We start from the raw sequence: 16,801 nt of genomic DNA, 5'->3' as shown, positions 1-16,801 counted from the left end.
GCAGGGTCCCACAGGATCCCAACACCTTCACCCGAAAGACAGCTGCCCAAGCACCCAGCTGGCAGGCAGTCATCACTGAATAGCACTGCAGAATTGTATCCTCTGCCAGTGCCCAAGCTGGGTCCAGGACAAAGGAGACTCCCCTCCAACACTGTGGGGCTCCAGGCACTGCTGAGGAAAATCCTAGACTGTAACTCTGCCAAGGTACTGTGAAGCACTGTCCTGTGATAGTTTTTAGGACATATGATGTAGGTAGGAGGCCAAACCCAGAGCTTACTAATTTTCTGCATATTTTTTTTTGTTTTAGTAAAACTGTTTGGCTTATTGCTGCTGTTTTATTTTCTTTCCACTGACGAACAACCCTTTCAAACATCTGAAAATTACTTTGCCAGATTTTTTTTTTAAATAATCATTTTAGTATTTGGCAATTTCTCTTGCTTTAAGAAGGCTTTCTAAACATCCAATATCCACAGAGTTGTAACAGAGACATTTATATCCTAATTTATTAACCATGGATATTAAGGATTTCAGCCTAGACAGGTAGCTTGGTGGCAGCAGCAAAGATATCAGAGAGAGCAACAAAACTGTATCATTTACACATTTTAAATGTGAAAGTAGTACAACTTCAGGGAAATTTCCCACTAAGAAGCATCAACTGCAATCACATTGTAACTACAGCTACTTTGACAGTTATCTGTTTCTTCACAACGGGCTCACATTTCTACTCTACAAAATACAGCGGCCACAGAATCTATTAAACTATTTACTCCCAATTCGACACCATCGTGTACGAGTTTCCAGTGCACGATTTAACATCAAACTGGGACATTTACACACATAAATCTTTGTGGAGGATCAGGTACAGAGGCTAGGTGAACAGCTGCCAATACAAGTTAAACTCCACTAGAGAACAATTTTTAACTTTGAATCTTGCTTAGGATGTCTCCCTGACCCTACTAAGAGGGCATATCTGACTGGGTTTTTTGGGGGGGAGTGGGCACAGGGGGATGGGTGTATTTAAAAGCCTGATGTTACTTCTGGGAATTTGAGAACCTTTTACTTGGGAAATGCAATACAGACCTGGCTTGGAGCTTGTGACAGAGCCCTAAAAAATAAGCAGATCTAATGAATTGCTCAGTGTTTCACACAGCAGCCCCATAGCTCTGCGATCACCAGGGGCACAGCATGCTCCAAACCAAAGTGCAATACCGGCTCCACTCAACCCTTGCAAACCAATATCCTTTCCACAAGGATGCAGACTCTTTGAAACAGGCAAAACCAAACTTCCTTCTCCAAACGCATTTTGCATGTAAATGATCCCCTTTACTTTAGGCCCATACTGCTGGGTGGCTCATCCCTTCCCTCCCCCTTGGCACACTGCTGCACCACCCTGTTGCTCAAAAGCATCCAGGTAAGTACGACATTCACAGGGGTACTCACACAGATACATTCCCAAAACTATAAGGTGGCAGGAGAAGGTAACAATTAAACCAGGTGTTACTATACCACAGCAGTGCATATGCCTATGCCCACTCTGTATTATACATCCAAACCTCTGTATCAGAAATCTCACCTGCGGTAGCCCTAATAAAACATGGTGGTTCTTTGGAAGTCACCGTCCTCCTCTGCATGCAGTGCTTTAACAATGCAGACAGAACCCAAGAATAAAACCATGAACAACAAAACCAAGCAAGGAACGTTCACCATCAAATAATACCCCTGCTCCCAGTCAAGTTTCCTGCAATTGACAGTATGAAAGCAGTTGTCCTCATTCATAACATGTGCTTCTATGAAAGTTATAGTCACACAAATTTCAATTTAATGGTAATTGTACATGTTACATGCATCTAGTACTTAATAAAATATAAACACACCTATATTCTACATCTCTCCCCTCCTGTTATTACCTATGATGTGATTTACCACTTCCAAACTTCAGGGAGACCCACAAGCATGTGCATAGCTAGCAGGGACTGCAAGAAGCCATCTAGGACCACTCCCACATCCTTCATAGGACATTTCATACCACAGGCAAAAAAGACTTCTTTTTTCTATCTCTGTAAATTTATGTTATCATGCTTATTTTTTTGATCCTCTTCATTATCTTGAATTCTTTCTACATTCTCTCCCCCTGCCTTCCTACTTCTTCCCCCCTTTTAGACAACTCTGCAGCTCCAGGCTTTCCCTATTGCTATTTACCATTATTTTCTCTGCTCATTCAGTCCATCATTCACTCTCTTCCCCTCTCCTCTATGCTCATGCACCCAGGCACACGCAGCAGCACCATTCACTCCCCTTCACACACACAGAGTCTGCACTGCCTGTTGTCTCAGTGTAGGATCAGTGACAGGGGAGCAGGCTCCTGGTAGCTGTGAGCCATGAGGGTACTGTTAATTCCCATGTACCCCTGCATCTCTTCTTGCACCTTCCCCAGTGAACAATCATCTCCCTTCTCTGACCTCATTTTTGAGGTCTTTCTTGCATTTCAGCTAAAAAAGCCTGACCACTCAAATCAGTTTCAGCAATGTATTTTCCAGCTGTAATTGGGAGATTAGCAAAACCAAACTCTGAAGTACATGACCTGTTTGAATGCTTCAGGATACCACATCATGTAAGTTTATTTCTATTTACATGTTTGCCTATTAAGGGCTCAGATCCAGTGGAAAAGAAATCCTTTTTCACAGGACAGCCTCAACTGTAAAAGCTGAAGAATCTCAGCTGCTTATCAAAGCCGAGTGGATTTCTACACTCAGATAAAGAGAAATACAAAGTAATTACCAGACAATTAATCTTTGCTTATTTCTAAAAACAATATAATGTATCAACCATTACTTCTATTTTTATGGAAATACAAAAGATCTAATATTTCACAAAGAAAGCTTCAGGAAATCATAAGACAAAGAGCAACACTTTAGCAAAACTCGAGTCTTCTGGTCACCAACTGCAATCTCACCTAGATTTCACTCAGATTTTCCAAATTTCATCTTTAAGCAATGCAGCTTCTAGGGATTTACCACTGTCATCTGTCTTAAATTTGATCTCACTTGTATATACACTCTTCCATCAAAGGGTGAGGTGGCAGCAAGGGGTGGGGAAGACGCTCGACGTGCAGAGATCAGGAAAAGCACTTTCACAAATGGCACTGCACAGGGGTGTTGAAGGACAACAGCAAGATTGCAAACTTGCTTGTGTCTCTCTAGACTTTGCATGGGCAGGAAACAATCCACGCTCCCCCTACCCCTCTAATCTCATGGAGCCTTTTTCATCTCCTTTATAGTTCAAGAAGGTGAGACAATTAAGTAATTTCTTGCACTGGATCCTACCACCCTGACCAAGATGAGCAGACAGCCCTTGTTGGGTGACAGCTGCAGCACAGTAGGGGCTTCTGGGAGCACGCAATTGCTGCCTGTGCCCCTCCATCGACTCTCCTTCCATATCTGACAACACACCAGCGGAGCTGCAGGATATACAGAGAGATCTGGTTCAAAAACAGCCAAATCAGCATGACTGTTCAACACAATGACATTTCCCTGACCAGCAGATGACAAGCCTTAGGTGTGCAACCAGTCCCACAGGGATTGCTTTGACTTGGATGGGCATGCCAAAACCCAATTTTTGCCTTAAACGGTCTTTTTCAACACCAAGACATCAGACCGAAAAATTCCGCAAAGTAAATAGAATTTAAGCCAGTGCCTGAGCTGATGACTTTCTAACACCCACAAACGTCCTGTTGACACCTCAGGATGCACAAACATCCCTGAAACACAACTTTGACAATTCGCCTCATCACATGCGAATGCTCAGCTGAGAACAGTTATGAAGGTGAGTGGAAGTACTTTTTTATTACCCCTCTTCTCAGCATCAGCCGCTAAGTTGAGCACATTTACTAAACCATCAGTAAGTACACTGACAGAGGGTCTCAGAGGGTTGAGAATGAAGCAGTTTGGGCAGGGATTGCATAGGAAGCAGCTACAAGGGAATGAAGTCTCACAGCTTTACCAAATCCAGCTGCAGACTGCTGCCAAAGGAATGGTCTCAGCCTCTCAGAGCTCTCTGTCTGCACCCTCTCCCTTGGGTCAGCTTCAGCCACCTCATCAACAGGGATGAACTGAGGCAGCTCACCAATCCAGTCCAAAACAACCCTTCCTCTTCCCTTCCTTCTCTGCAGGCTTCATTTTCTGTAAGATCAATGAGCACATGTGGCTGCAACGTGCTGGTGGGAGCACTTGGAAGTGGCAGGGTGCTACCGCTCAGCTGTGCAACTGGGGGTAGGGCAGATGCAGAACGCTCCTTTTGCGGCACTACATCTTCAGTCAGATGAAACCAACTGCGGAAGGGCGTTCTCTCTACAGATGCACTGAAGCCTGCCGGAAGAAAGTGGAGGATGGAGAGGGTGAGGCAGTAAAGCAAAGCTCCCAGCACAGTGTTGCTCAGAGCTGTTCGTACCAGCGTGGGCAGAGACAGCTGTCAGTCCCCTGGACCTGCTGGGTTGCACACTGCTTGGCTCCCCCAGAGCCTCTCCAGCACAAATCCAAAACATAGCCCCATACTAGCTACTATGAAGAAAATTAACTGTATCACAGGTGAAACCAGGACACACTGCTCAATTTGTCTTTGGGGGGGGGGGGGAGGGCAGGCACACAGAACAGAGTAAAATTACCACTGTTCTCATATAAACATCTATTCACTAGACAGTTTAATGTTCTTTAATTAGATGAACTCAATTATCTCCTCTGTTCCTTCTACCTTGTTAGACTATTGGCTCAACACTTCAGTTCTCCATGGGCATCACAGAACACACCACAACTGCCTCTGGAGCATGCCAGACACCAGCGCTAAGGGAGCGAATGTGTAAGCAAAGACTTCAGCTATAGTACGTGCAAGCTGCTACGCAAACCAATGTGTTTCTCCTTGCTTCCCTTTATTAACATTATTTAAGACCCTTTCAGGTGAGTCGAACTAAATAGCAGACTTCTCCCCATTCTGTTCTTGCTTTCCTTGTCTGTGACCCATCAGCCTGTGGTCTTTCCTGCCAACTGCTCATGCGCTTGCTCAGCCAAAGCTCAGCATTTGCCTCCATGGGTGATATGAACCAGACATGTGGGATCACATGTATCAAAACCTCAACAACTCAGAAATCAACTTTTTCTTTTAAAGCATCCCAGTTTTCTGGGCTTCATCTGCTTCCAGGGTGCAAGTCATAGCAGCACTTCTTTGTGCTGCTGCAACAAATACCTACAAAGTTGCTGGTATGTACGCTCTAGGCATAGAGGCGCAAGCTTACTGCTGATCCTACGATGCATCCTCCGAGGTTTAGGACATGCTACAACACATCACTACAGAATATACCTGCAAGTAGTGACACTCACAATAGGCAAATTCTTATAAATAAGAAAAACCCACTCACAACACAGATTCCCCAGGCCTGCTCCTGGAGTCCCTGATCGCACGTCCAGCTTCCCTGGCCACTGGAAACCCCTCTCAGAGGCTCAGGACAGCTATACCTTGTTTCTTACTCCAAATACATCTTATTTCTCAATCTCTGACTGTGTATCACAGAAATTCTGAAGGCAACATTTCCTGCAGTTAGCTTCTGCAGATGCTCAGAAGTGAACCGTTATTGTCCTCGGCTGCAGTCACTCAGCTGGTGAGGAGTACCACACCAGGTGCCAGACCCTGCAAAAAATGCAGTGGATGACCATCAGCTTTCTTATCAGCCCCACACAGGATGGGGGGAGACAGTAAGCCCTGTGTTTAGCTTCCTTTGTCTGGGCACAAGAGCTTGTAGAAACTATGCCACTGCAGTTCACAGAAAGGTTTTCCCTGTAGGAGTGGGTACTGCTCACTTAGCTGCCTCCACTAATTGCAAGAGTCTGCAAAATGCTCATAGTCAGACAGACCTGGGCCAAGGAGCCCTGCAACTCCCTTCTACACAGAGCACACTAATGCTGTGCCAAAAGCAGTCTGAATCCTCGTGTTTAAATCAGCAACCAAGGTAATGCATGCCTCCATCCTCAGCAACACTCGTGTCAGTCAGACATCACACACTGCCAGGGAGCCTTTTCCTCTGTACCCAGGTGGCACAGAAAGGCGCAGAGATAACTGTCCCCTCAAAGGCCACGGATGGGGGCTGGCTCATCCATAGCCCCTTATCTTCCTAGGTTCATCCTTCCCCTCATCTTCCTCCTCAGCCAGGAGCTCCTACACAAGAGCCCTCACTCCTCATTCAAGCAGGGAACAAACTGCTCCTGAGAGCTGCCCAGTTCCAGCAGTCACCCAGCTCACCCATAGTCCCTGCTGCAGGAGAAACAGGGCAGTATTTGCACACTCCAGGATCATCTTTCAAAGGCATTTTGGCCTTTTCTACCCAGTACAAAGAAAGAAAGACAGGTGAGCTTAATCCTAACTAGTATAACTGCAAATTGCACTCACTCATTTCAGTAAGTTACTTTTGTTCTACAGATCAGCAACAGAAATTCAGGAGATGATCAGACAGATTTAGCCTCAGCAAGGACAGAGGGCTCTCCTCTCCCCCAAACTCCCCTCCCAGGGATGACACTGACTCCTGCCAGCCTTGCATGCTGAGCCGACCCTGCAAGGCCTGGTGGGGCAGAAACAATGCCAAGCTCCCACAGGCATTCTGAACAAGCATGAAGATTTTATTGAACAAGGCACTAAAAATTGCTTCACCAGCTACGCTTGTCCTCTACAAAATTTATCACAGACAGCCTGAGAGCACAATCACAAATGCCACAGCCTCAGGGATGCTGGATATTATCAGTGAAGCTTCAGCAGCCCAAGAGGAAGGGAGGCAGACCAGAGTCACCGTAAGCCCCAAGAGCACAAGCACCTTCTGTAACACCTCAGACAAGTCTCCCATTTACACGTGGAAGGGGAAACATCACACATCCTGGCAAACCGTGTAAGGAATAGACGGGGGAGAGAGAGATCAAACACCAGAAACAAGCTATGGTGCAAGCACTTCTGACACCAGACAGCATTTGTGGCGATACGGGACTTCAGCAAGTAGCTGGGTCCAGAGCAGCCCTGGGCATCACACGCTTGCCTTCTCCACAGCCAAACCCACCCGGCTCCAGGCAGGCCCCACACACCGTTGCCCTTCAGCCGCCCGCACCCCATCCCAGAGGGTCACTCACCGAAGTATTCCTTCTTCATGTGCATCTCCAGCTCCTTCTCCAGCTCCAGCGTCAGCGCCTCCAGCCGCCTCTCTGCCTGGCTGGGGCCGCTCTCCCGGCACGGCGTCACCTGGTAGGGGAGCTTGAATTTGGGAGCTGAAGCGGAGCCTTTGGTCGGGCTGTAGGCGTAGGGGGGCGCCGCCTCGGGGGCGGCGGCCGGGTGCTGCTGGTCGTGCCGCGGCGGGGACTGGGCATGGATCTTGTGGTAGACGTCCCCCAGCTCGGGCACGGCGCCGTCCTCCTGCAGGCCGGGCCCCAGCAGGGAGGAGCGGGGTGAGGGCAGCTGCAGCTCGGGGTAGGCACTCATGGAGCCGCGGGAGCTCCGCGAGCTTTGGCTGGAGATGCTAGAGCGGGGGCTGACCACGGCGGCGCCCGCCGCACCGCGGCCCTCGGGGCCGCAGAGGCTGGAGCGGGGGCTGGCCAGAGCGAGCCCTGCGCCGCCTGCTCCCTCCGGCTCGGCGCTGCCCGGCGGGCCGTACCTGGAGTCCGAGTAGCTGGAGCGGGGGCTGGTGGTACAGGAGTACTGGCTGGCGGTGCTGGAGCGGGGGCTGGCGTGGCGCTGGTCGTAGCCCATGCTGATGCCGCTGGTGCGGTTGCTGCTGGGCTTGCTGCCGCCGCCGTCGTAGCTGGTGAGGCTAGCGCGGGGGCTGGAGTGCTTGCTAGTGTCGCTGGCTGTGCTGGCGTAGCTGGAGCGGGGGCTGAGGGCGGCGCCGTCGTATTGCACCAGGCTGGCGCGGGGGCTGCCGTACTTCTCCTGGCCGGGCACCACCAGGCTGGAGCGGGGGCTGGAGAACTTCTCGTAGGGCAGCGCGGCCGCGCCGCCCAGGCTGGAGCGGGGGCTGGAGAACTTGCCGTGCTCGGCGACGGGACCCGGCGAGGAGGCGACTAGGCTGGCCCGCGGGCTGGTGGCGCCGTACTTGCCGTCCGGGCCGCCGGGCACTCGCCCGCCGCCCTTGGCCACGTAGCTGCCCTCGTAGGCGCTGCCCGCGGCGTAGCGGTAGCCCTCGGCCGAGTAGCGCTTGCCCTTGTCGGCGAAGCCGCTGTAGCAGGGCAGCGCCACCTCGGAGCGGGTGCACAGCCCTTCCTCGCAGCACGGCGGCCCCGCGGCCGTTGGCGGCTCGGCGGCAGCGCGGCCGTTGGCGGCGCGGAGCGGGGCGGCCGGCGCCGCGGGCGGGTAGGCTTTGCCGCAGGGGGCGGCGGCGGGGAAGGCTTCGGCGGGCGGCGGCGCGGAGGTGCCGTTCATCTTCCGGCCCCGCTGCTCCGCCGTCATGTGGGCGGCGATGACCCGTTTGGTCTCCTCCAGGTCGGGGTGCAGCACCAGGTCCCGACGGCCGCCCCGGCCGTACGGGCCCTCCAGGCTGGGCTCGTAGAGGGACAGATCCTCCATGAACTTGGTAGCCTTCAGTACCATGTCCTCCTCGTACTTCTCCATGCTCGGCCGGAGCCCCGCGGGGTGGGGGAGGGATTGAGAACTCTGCGAAAGCACAGCCCGGAGCAGGGAAAGAAAAAAAAATATCAACCCCCCCCCAAAAAAAACACCCTAAAAGAAAGCCCAGTCCTGGTGGGGCAGCGGCGGGACGCGGCTCTTTCTCCGGAGGGCGGCGAGACGACGACGAGGCGAGGCAGCAGTCACCTCAGCGGCATCCCCGCGCTGCAGCGCTCGGTTCGGTGCGGCCGGGCTCCCCGGCGGAGCACGGCGAGCGGAGACAAGGAGTACCAGTGTCACTTTCCAGCCTTAAATAAGTTGCTCGGTCCAGTCAATGGCGCGCTGCGCGGAGGAATTTGCGCTCGGCGGCTCCCTGCCCCCGCCGCCCCCGGCCGGCCGCCCCGCGGCGGGGCCGCGGCCCGGCCCGCACCCCCGGGCGGGGGGCGAAGGCGGCGGCCGACCCAGAGGGGCTTTGCGGCGCGGCGAGCAGAGCGCGGGGCGCGGCGAGGCAGGGACTCCTTTGTGTAGGGCAGGAATGCGAGGAAGGAGACTGGGCGCTGCGTCCCGCTGGAATGTAGTTAATGCCGGAGCCAAACAATGATTTTCACCGAGTCAGTCAGGGAGAGGGCGGCTGTGGTGCTGCTTAGTGGCGGGGCCGGCAGCTTCCTTCCGCGCCGCCTGCTCCCCTCCTCGGCCGGCGCTCACCGAGCCCTGCCTGGGGCTTGGCGAGCGGTGCCGCTGCTCGCCGCGGACCGGGAGGCGGTGGGGCTGTCACCCCGCCCCGGGCCGCCGCCGGGCGGGAAGCTGGGGGGCTGAGTGGGAGAGTCCCCCGCCCGGGGGCTCAGCGAAGCACCCTGAGGGAAGCCGCGCGCCGCGGGGTCTGTCAGGGAGGCGCTGAACAACCGCCCAGGGTTCCCGCCTTCCCGGGGGCTGCGGCGCGCGCCCCGCTTCCCTGCGTCGCTCTCGCCCCTGACTGGAACTTTCCGGCGGGACCCGCGGCCTCGCCCCGCCGCAGGAAGGGGCAGCTCCGAGTAAAATAACCGGCACCTCGGTGGGGTCTGCAGTGGCCAGGGGTTACAGGGCCAGTCCCGCTGCTGCAAATGACTCACACCTGTGCAAAATCCCCAAAACCGGCCAGGTGACTCTGCTGGAAGGACCTGTGCTTTAGCATGGCAGCTGATAATTATTTGCAGTTATTTATTTAGCCTTTAAAAAAAGGCAGTACTAAGACATATGATAAACATATTGTGGCCGAAAGCAATCTGTGTATTGACACGAGTTTAAGAAAGCATGCTACTGTTAGTGTAACTTTGCAAGAGCTTCATTTGCTGATTCAGTAACAAGACACAGCACTGCTTGCCATTTATATCTGTATACGCAGGAAAAAGGCTGTCAGAAAACACCACCTCCGAAATGGCTACTGAACTGAGGCCTCCAATACAAAACTGTAACCTACAGTTAATTTTTTTCCAACTGAATTGCAAATCCCTGACGCTTGTGTTGATGGCAGAAATGCTAACAAAGCCCTAATAGGCACCTGAGCGGTGTCCTTACACTGCTGGGCGCTGAGCACCCTGTGAGGAGAGAAATATGTTGCGAGTTTGAGCTGTAGGCACTCTGCCATGCCAAAAACATTTCATACCTAATTAAACATTAAAAGCAACTGTGTACCCCAAAATGTCCCCAGCTGTGGAGGGCAATTGATTGGCAATCTGTTTGTGGGTGTGTGCAGAGGTGGCAAGCAAAAAAAAAAAAAAATTAAAAAAAATCCAATAAACCATGTAAATGTGCAGAGCAAGACCTGAAAAGCAAGCCTTTTAGATGTGGGAGAGGTATTCCACTGTCAGTGTGAACATATGTGTGCAAATACAACCAATCTGGGGAGTAAAGCGCTCTTTTCTATCATGTGTTCATATCTCTCACACTTTTTGCCAATCTCCTAAGCAAGCTGTTACCATGTGCTTCTGCAGCTTACTGCTTGTGGAACAGTAGTGTCCAGTACAAGTATACTGGTGCAGAGCTTCTTCTTCAGTCACTCCTGGGCCCTGTACTAGGATTATCTGTCCTGTTACTGACTTTGAACTACTTACTGCCAATTTTTATAAGGTTGTCTTCCTGAGAAACTAGGAAAGGCTCATGGACAACCTAGGATCCATCAGATCAACCTTGATCCATCAGAGCACATGTAAAGAGAAATTAATTTACTCTATTTTAAGATTTGTTTTGTTTTGCTTTAGACTTTACAACATTAGATAACTTTACTCGTAGTCTAACAGAAGGGGTAGGACATATTTGGGGGGCCCTGCCTGTGTGCTCATGCAAGGAAGCATTTCGAGCAGCTATCTTTACCGTAGGAACTGCAGAGCTGATGCTGTGTGAAGTCAGAAGCGTAAGCTACAGCAGGAGCTTGTCCTTCTGTAGCTCTGTCCTTCTGAGCCACAAACCTGCCCTTGTTCCGCCTTTTGAGGTGGCACAGTTCTATGCTGCTTCTGCTGCCAGCAGGTAGCAAGTTTCCATGGTATGCCTCTTAGTACGTAAGTTGTTACAGCACATGCTTTGTTGAGTATGAACTCGTGGAAAAACATACCGGGAACCGAGACAATTTGGTGAATCTAAGGAAACAGCCCGTTTTAGTAAGCAATGTGGATCAAATGATAAAAATCACTTACTTTCACTGCTGAAAGCTTATTCTCAGTAAGTAAAACCTCAAAGCCAGGCCCAGCTGAGGCTGCTGCAGCCCTGGGCCAGAGTATCCCTGCACAGTGTTCCCGCTCAGCACTGCTGCAGGGGCAATACTACAGACCTGCTCTTCACCAGTAAATCGTACTTCTGTCATACACATAATGAATATAACATTTATCCACGCTGTAGCTACAGATGCAGCCCACATGGGTGAAATAAATATGTTTGCAGTGGTACATAGCACACTCGAGCACTGCTGCATTGCTCATAGAGGACCGTACGCGCCGGGCTGTGCAAACAAAGTGTAGAGTTAAAGCTGCTGTTGCTGTAATAAGTATCCCCATCATTCTCCTTGCTGTTATATACAACAAAACCCAAAGTACTGGGTAGAGCTTGACAATCCTGACATGTTTTTCTCCCCACTTTATTTTCAATATATTTGCTTAATTTTAACAACCAGCAGTAAAACGTATATATTGCAAAAAGACTCACATGCAACTAAGAGCACAAGAGCTGTCATAGGTATTATAAAATCTGAACTTCATTTCTTAATTTGATGTGGTAATCTTTATGCCTGATTTTAAGTTTTATCAGTAAATCAGATATTAAGGAAAGCCAGCTGCTTCTGTTAAATAAACTCCTTTGTCTAAGACTTAAAGGGAGCAAAAAAGCCAGGTGGAGTTATTGATCTGTGAATATCAGCTGGCTGGGCCTCACAGGCAGTGCACTCCTGTTTCTTCTAATTGCCAGTACCTTCAAGGAAACCCTGCCCAAGCCAACAGGCAGGGAGACTTGATGGTCTGCTGGGGATTTTGTCTTCCCTGAGTTGCAAACAGTTTATTGCCTACAAAGCAGAGAATCTGTAAATGTAAGAATTCACTAGTGAAGCTTTAGCCCTATTGAAGACAATGGCAAAAATACCACTGACTTGTGTTGTGGCGTATGTTCTATCAGATGTGGGTTTACTGACATAATGCAGGAGGGAGTTCTTTGTCTCACTTCATCAATTTAACAATTTGAAGCTGCTCAACAGATTTGCTTATTGAATTGGATGCTACCTGATTTTTTGCAATTTACCTCATCTCATCCTTAAGAAAACCTTGAAGTCCACAAGGTAAATAAGACTTATTATTATTACTCAGGGACTTACTGTTCTGATTTTGTTTTAAAATTGATCAGCTTCTTGCTGAGGAATGTAATGATTATTCTTTTCCCTTGCTCTGATCTGTTTTAAGCCTGATTTAAAAAAACCCAACAAATGACAAAACCCTCTAAAAACCTTGTGAAGATCATACAGAAATTATGCTGAGAAATGTTTTTATTTTGGGAGAGGGGACTGAAGTTTTTACTTTCTTTGAAGTGGTAGCTGTATTGTGTTTTATATTGCTTTGTTTTGCTTGTTTGGGTCCTATATGTAAATTTGTATTGTGATAACTTTAAGTATAAGCAAGCTTTTTGGAATATGAAGTTTGGAAATTAATATGTATTTGGACTTGGGTGATTTGTTTGCAAATCACCTTGCTCTGACATGTTTTTAAAAATACTCATTTGCAGTTGATCACAGCTTTTAAAAATTGAAATTATTGAATGTGTTTTAGGGCACCATCTTCTGGTAGACAGAACGCATTGTACTTGGCTACCTTTGCTAGGCACAACTATTTAAAATATTTTTGACTAACAGTACTCCACAGGCTTACAGGTCATTTCTCATTCTAAATCTGCAATAAAACACTATTTAACATTTTTTACATTCTTCTTATTCATTGCAAATGCAGCTATTCACCATGCTGCACACATATAACTTGGGACTGACCTTGTAAAATTCCAGTCACAACAGGCACTTTGTGAACGTGCAATGTTAGACAGACAACGTATGTCCAAGCACTTAGGATTAATACACCATTTATGTATCTTATTTCTTTTATAGTTTCATCTTCCACTTATCTTATATATTTCAGATAATAACACTTCTGGCCAAAGTAGTTTATTGGCTCATACTTTGGAGACTGCACATGGCCTTAGTCATGCTTCCTTGCATTCACAGGACATAATCACTGTATAGTCAAACACAATCAGCTTAATAGCAGCCACTACATTTGCACAAATACATAATTTAGTTGACCAGCTCAGTTAGCAGTGCTCCTACTTAGTACTTTTAAGGAGATCTTAGGTTATATAGCTTCTTATTTCGGAGACTTGAAAATATAAAAACAAAGTTGGGACTCTACAGAGCTAAAAATTATCTTGATGTGATAAAAAGAAAGTCCTGATTACAAAACTGCAAACCATCATCTGGCAAAGAAATCAGATAGCATTAGTGCATTTAATAAAAAATAGAAACACTGCATGGGGGCCAGACTGCTATACACATGGCCCCCTATTCACTGCTGGTGAAAAGTACCAGGCTAACTGTATGTGCCTCTTTATATCCATTCAAGAAATGAGGCAGACTACGAGCACTGACCTCCTGACCTGACAATACAACGCACTTTAGCTGTGATGAGAAGGATCATTTCAGAAGAAAGAGGACATTGGTTTGTTGAGAACACCAATTACATTTACATTTCATGGTATTTTCCATATAAAATGGTATTACAGGGATAACACTTGTTCACTGAAAATAACGAACAAATTTGCAAGAAGTAAAGAGCTGTTCCATAAGCAATGGAACTAATGAAAGCAGGTCTCCTACGCGTCTGTATTCTGCATCCTTTGCATTCTCCAGCTTGTAACTTCCTCTCCAAATCCTCAGTAATGATGCAGTCCTGTCACCCCATTTGTCTCATAGAGCTCTCTCACTGCTACAGGACTTACCCTAGTCCTCAGTCAGTATATGCAGTACCTCCAGGTTCCTCCCACCATATTCACCTACATCCTTCAACAGACTTGTCAGTGCTCTTCTGTCTCTGCCACTCCTCCTCTACAACATCTTTAATTCTCTCCCAGGTCCACCTACATACCATCTGCTCTCTGACCCCTTTGTAATATCCACATCTCCTAGCAGTTTCCTAAGCTTCTAGTTAGGTATCTTAGCCACCCTCTTTTCCCCAGCACGCTTCTGCTACCTCCAGTTATCACTGGTTAGATGCGCAAAATACAGCTAACTCCCAAGTGGACTTGTATACAGATCCACCAGCAGGTAGGTGTGCAAGTACCACACGTAAAAAGGCTAAGCGCTACTACAGAAGCACTTCTGTGGCTCTGCCTCTCCTTATCTACAGCCACTTACTTGTAGAATTGCAGTAGCTTTGAAGATCACTGATGTAATTGCTTAATGTTTGCAAGTAGCTTCAAATGTTGCTGGAGAGGGCTGGCAGAACAATTCCATAAGGATCTTTTCTTTAGGAAGTCATACTGAAAATTTCTCACTTTTTCTCATGTGAGTGAAGAAGTATGCTAATGAGAAAGATAATGACATGTATCTGAACAGCAATTTTCTTAATATAAACAGATATCAAACTATATCTATGAGTACATTTATTTATTTCATCCTATTCCTTCCTTAAAGAAGAATCAAGGCCTCCAAATCAAAGCATTAAATTGCCTCCCCCGCCCATTCCTTTGTCTGTAGGTGTATGTTCTCTGTAATCATTCTGCTTAGACACTAGCCCAGAAATCATTTCAGGCAAGCAAAAAACAGATGACTGACTTGTGTAAGATTTGTTATATTACTTTGATCCTAGTTTCTGCTTTCTTGCACATTCAGTATTTTACATACACAAAACTGAAGTTGTCTTGTCCTTATAGCTGCAAAGAGAAAGAAAATATCTCTGCCTATAGGGCCAGAAACAGAACTTGGGGGAAAAAAACATTTATTTTCCTTTATTCAGTGTTTATTCAGTCTTCTAATCCAAATTAAAAATTTTGGGGCAGTAGAGATAAAGCTTGAAGCAGATATCAATGGTATATATGAACTGAACACTAGCCTATTTTATCTCCTGGGATCTAATAAATGATTAGCAAGAGGTCTTTGTTATAAAGGTCAGAACTTGAAATGGCACATCAATCTGCTTGCCAGCTGTCAGAGTCAACAGGCCAGGAAAGCATGCATCTCTCTGTGGTTCAACAATGACTTGGTTTCATAAAGTAAAATTAAAATGTCACACAGAACTATTACAAACATCAAGTGGTTATCTATAGGTTAAAGCTGTTCAGTAGGAAATGGGCTGGTACAAGGCTAGCTGGCTGCATGGCACCAAAAGTTCTCCTGACTGGTTATTAGCTGCCCCTTAAGGGTGAATCTCAAGATGCTCTGAGAATCAGACAGGTTGTGCTTCTGCCTTTTTTTTTTTTTTTCAATAAGATTGTGGGAAAGTCATTATAAACTTCTTCCCTGTTAAGTCAGAGCAGTTTAATGAACCTCTAGTTATGCAGAAAAGGGATATTCAACTAATAGCCTACAAAGACAGATACTAGTTACACTCTCAACTGCATTCAACTGCACTAAAATATTCCACTATTTTTCTTGCCCTTCTCATACATGGCACTCAAATTCACTGAGTAAATAAAAAAATACAAGCATCAAGAATGAAAAGCAGCCAGAAAAGCTTATCTGCGTTACAGAAATGTGCATCAGTATAACCGAACTACTAGGGAAGTTGTGTGAGAGAAAAGGCAATTTCTATCACTGCAAACAGCAATTTGTAGACTGATTTCATGAGCCTGGCTCAAAAATTGTTAGTGAAGACACAGCCTACACCAGGGTTACCAAGCTAAAGCACTAGGAAGAATTTCTCCTCCATTTTAACATTTAAATCTTGTGTCTTCCAACTACACTTCCCTCCATATCAGTATTACTGCGATTAAGAGCTGAACAAATTGTCAGTTGAAAAGTGGCTTTTGTTTTTTAATTACTTGAAAGCTTAATAAATGCTTTGATTTATAATTTGCTTTCAAGGGCAAGAGAAAGCTTAAGTTGGAAAATTCTACATTAATACAATGTTGGTGACTAGTAGCCAAGTAAGGAGATTCATACTCCATCAGTTCTGAAAAGCAGTTTTTCATTTAGCGCAGAAGCAGTTTGCATTTTTAGTTCTTCTTTAACAAGAACCGAACAGAACAGCTGACGCTGTATGAACAGCCTGTTTTATGTTCTATAGAACCCTGTCTAAATATATTAAAAATCATTCACTTTATTTTACAGGAAGGATCTAGGACCATTTTTTGCCATCTAACTACTTACTACGCAGACAAAAGCAGCACAATTACACCTCCTAAATACATGAAGATGTAATTGCTTATGTAGTTAAATTCTAGATTACCTTTCACACTGCAAACTAAATGATGATGCATTGTTGAAATTACTTAATGCTTCTCTAAAACTTAACCTCATCAGTGTCCTGCAGCAGTACCCTCCCCCCAAGATACAATGCCCAATTAATTCTGAACATTTTTGCAATCTGGCCTTATTGACAGAGTTGTATACTGCCCTGAGAAACTATTATGAGTATCTTCTCAGACAGCAGCCTCCCAAATACTTTAAAAAAAACCACTGGAG

The 16,801-nt window shown here is 47.1% G+C and overlaps 1 protein-coding gene across 1 annotated transcript in view; it reads right to left on the bottom strand.

The window, feature by feature from the left end:
- The window catches only part of WTIP (WT1 interacting protein), an 82,841-nt gene extending 73,374 nt beyond the window's left edge, over positions 1 to 9,467 (bottom strand). Inside the window, exon 1 of the mRNA XM_054840660.1 lies at positions 7,158 to 9,467. Coding sequence (XP_054696635.1) covers positions 7,158 to 8,628 — 1,471 coding nt within the window. The 5' untranslated portion in view covers positions 8,629 to 9,467. The remainder of the gene's footprint in view (positions 1 to 7,157) is intronic.
- Positions 9,468 to 16,801: the final 7,334 nt, after the last annotated feature.

Source organism: Grus americana, chromosome 13 (assembly GCF_028858705.1).
Source record: "Grus americana isolate bGruAme1 chromosome 13, bGruAme1.mat, whole genome shotgun sequence".
NCBI classification, from domain to species: Eukaryota; Metazoa; Chordata; class Aves; order Gruiformes; family Gruidae; genus Grus; species Grus americana.
Note: the sequence above shows the minus strand (reverse complement) of the source record. Positions and strands in the feature narration are given on the sequence as shown.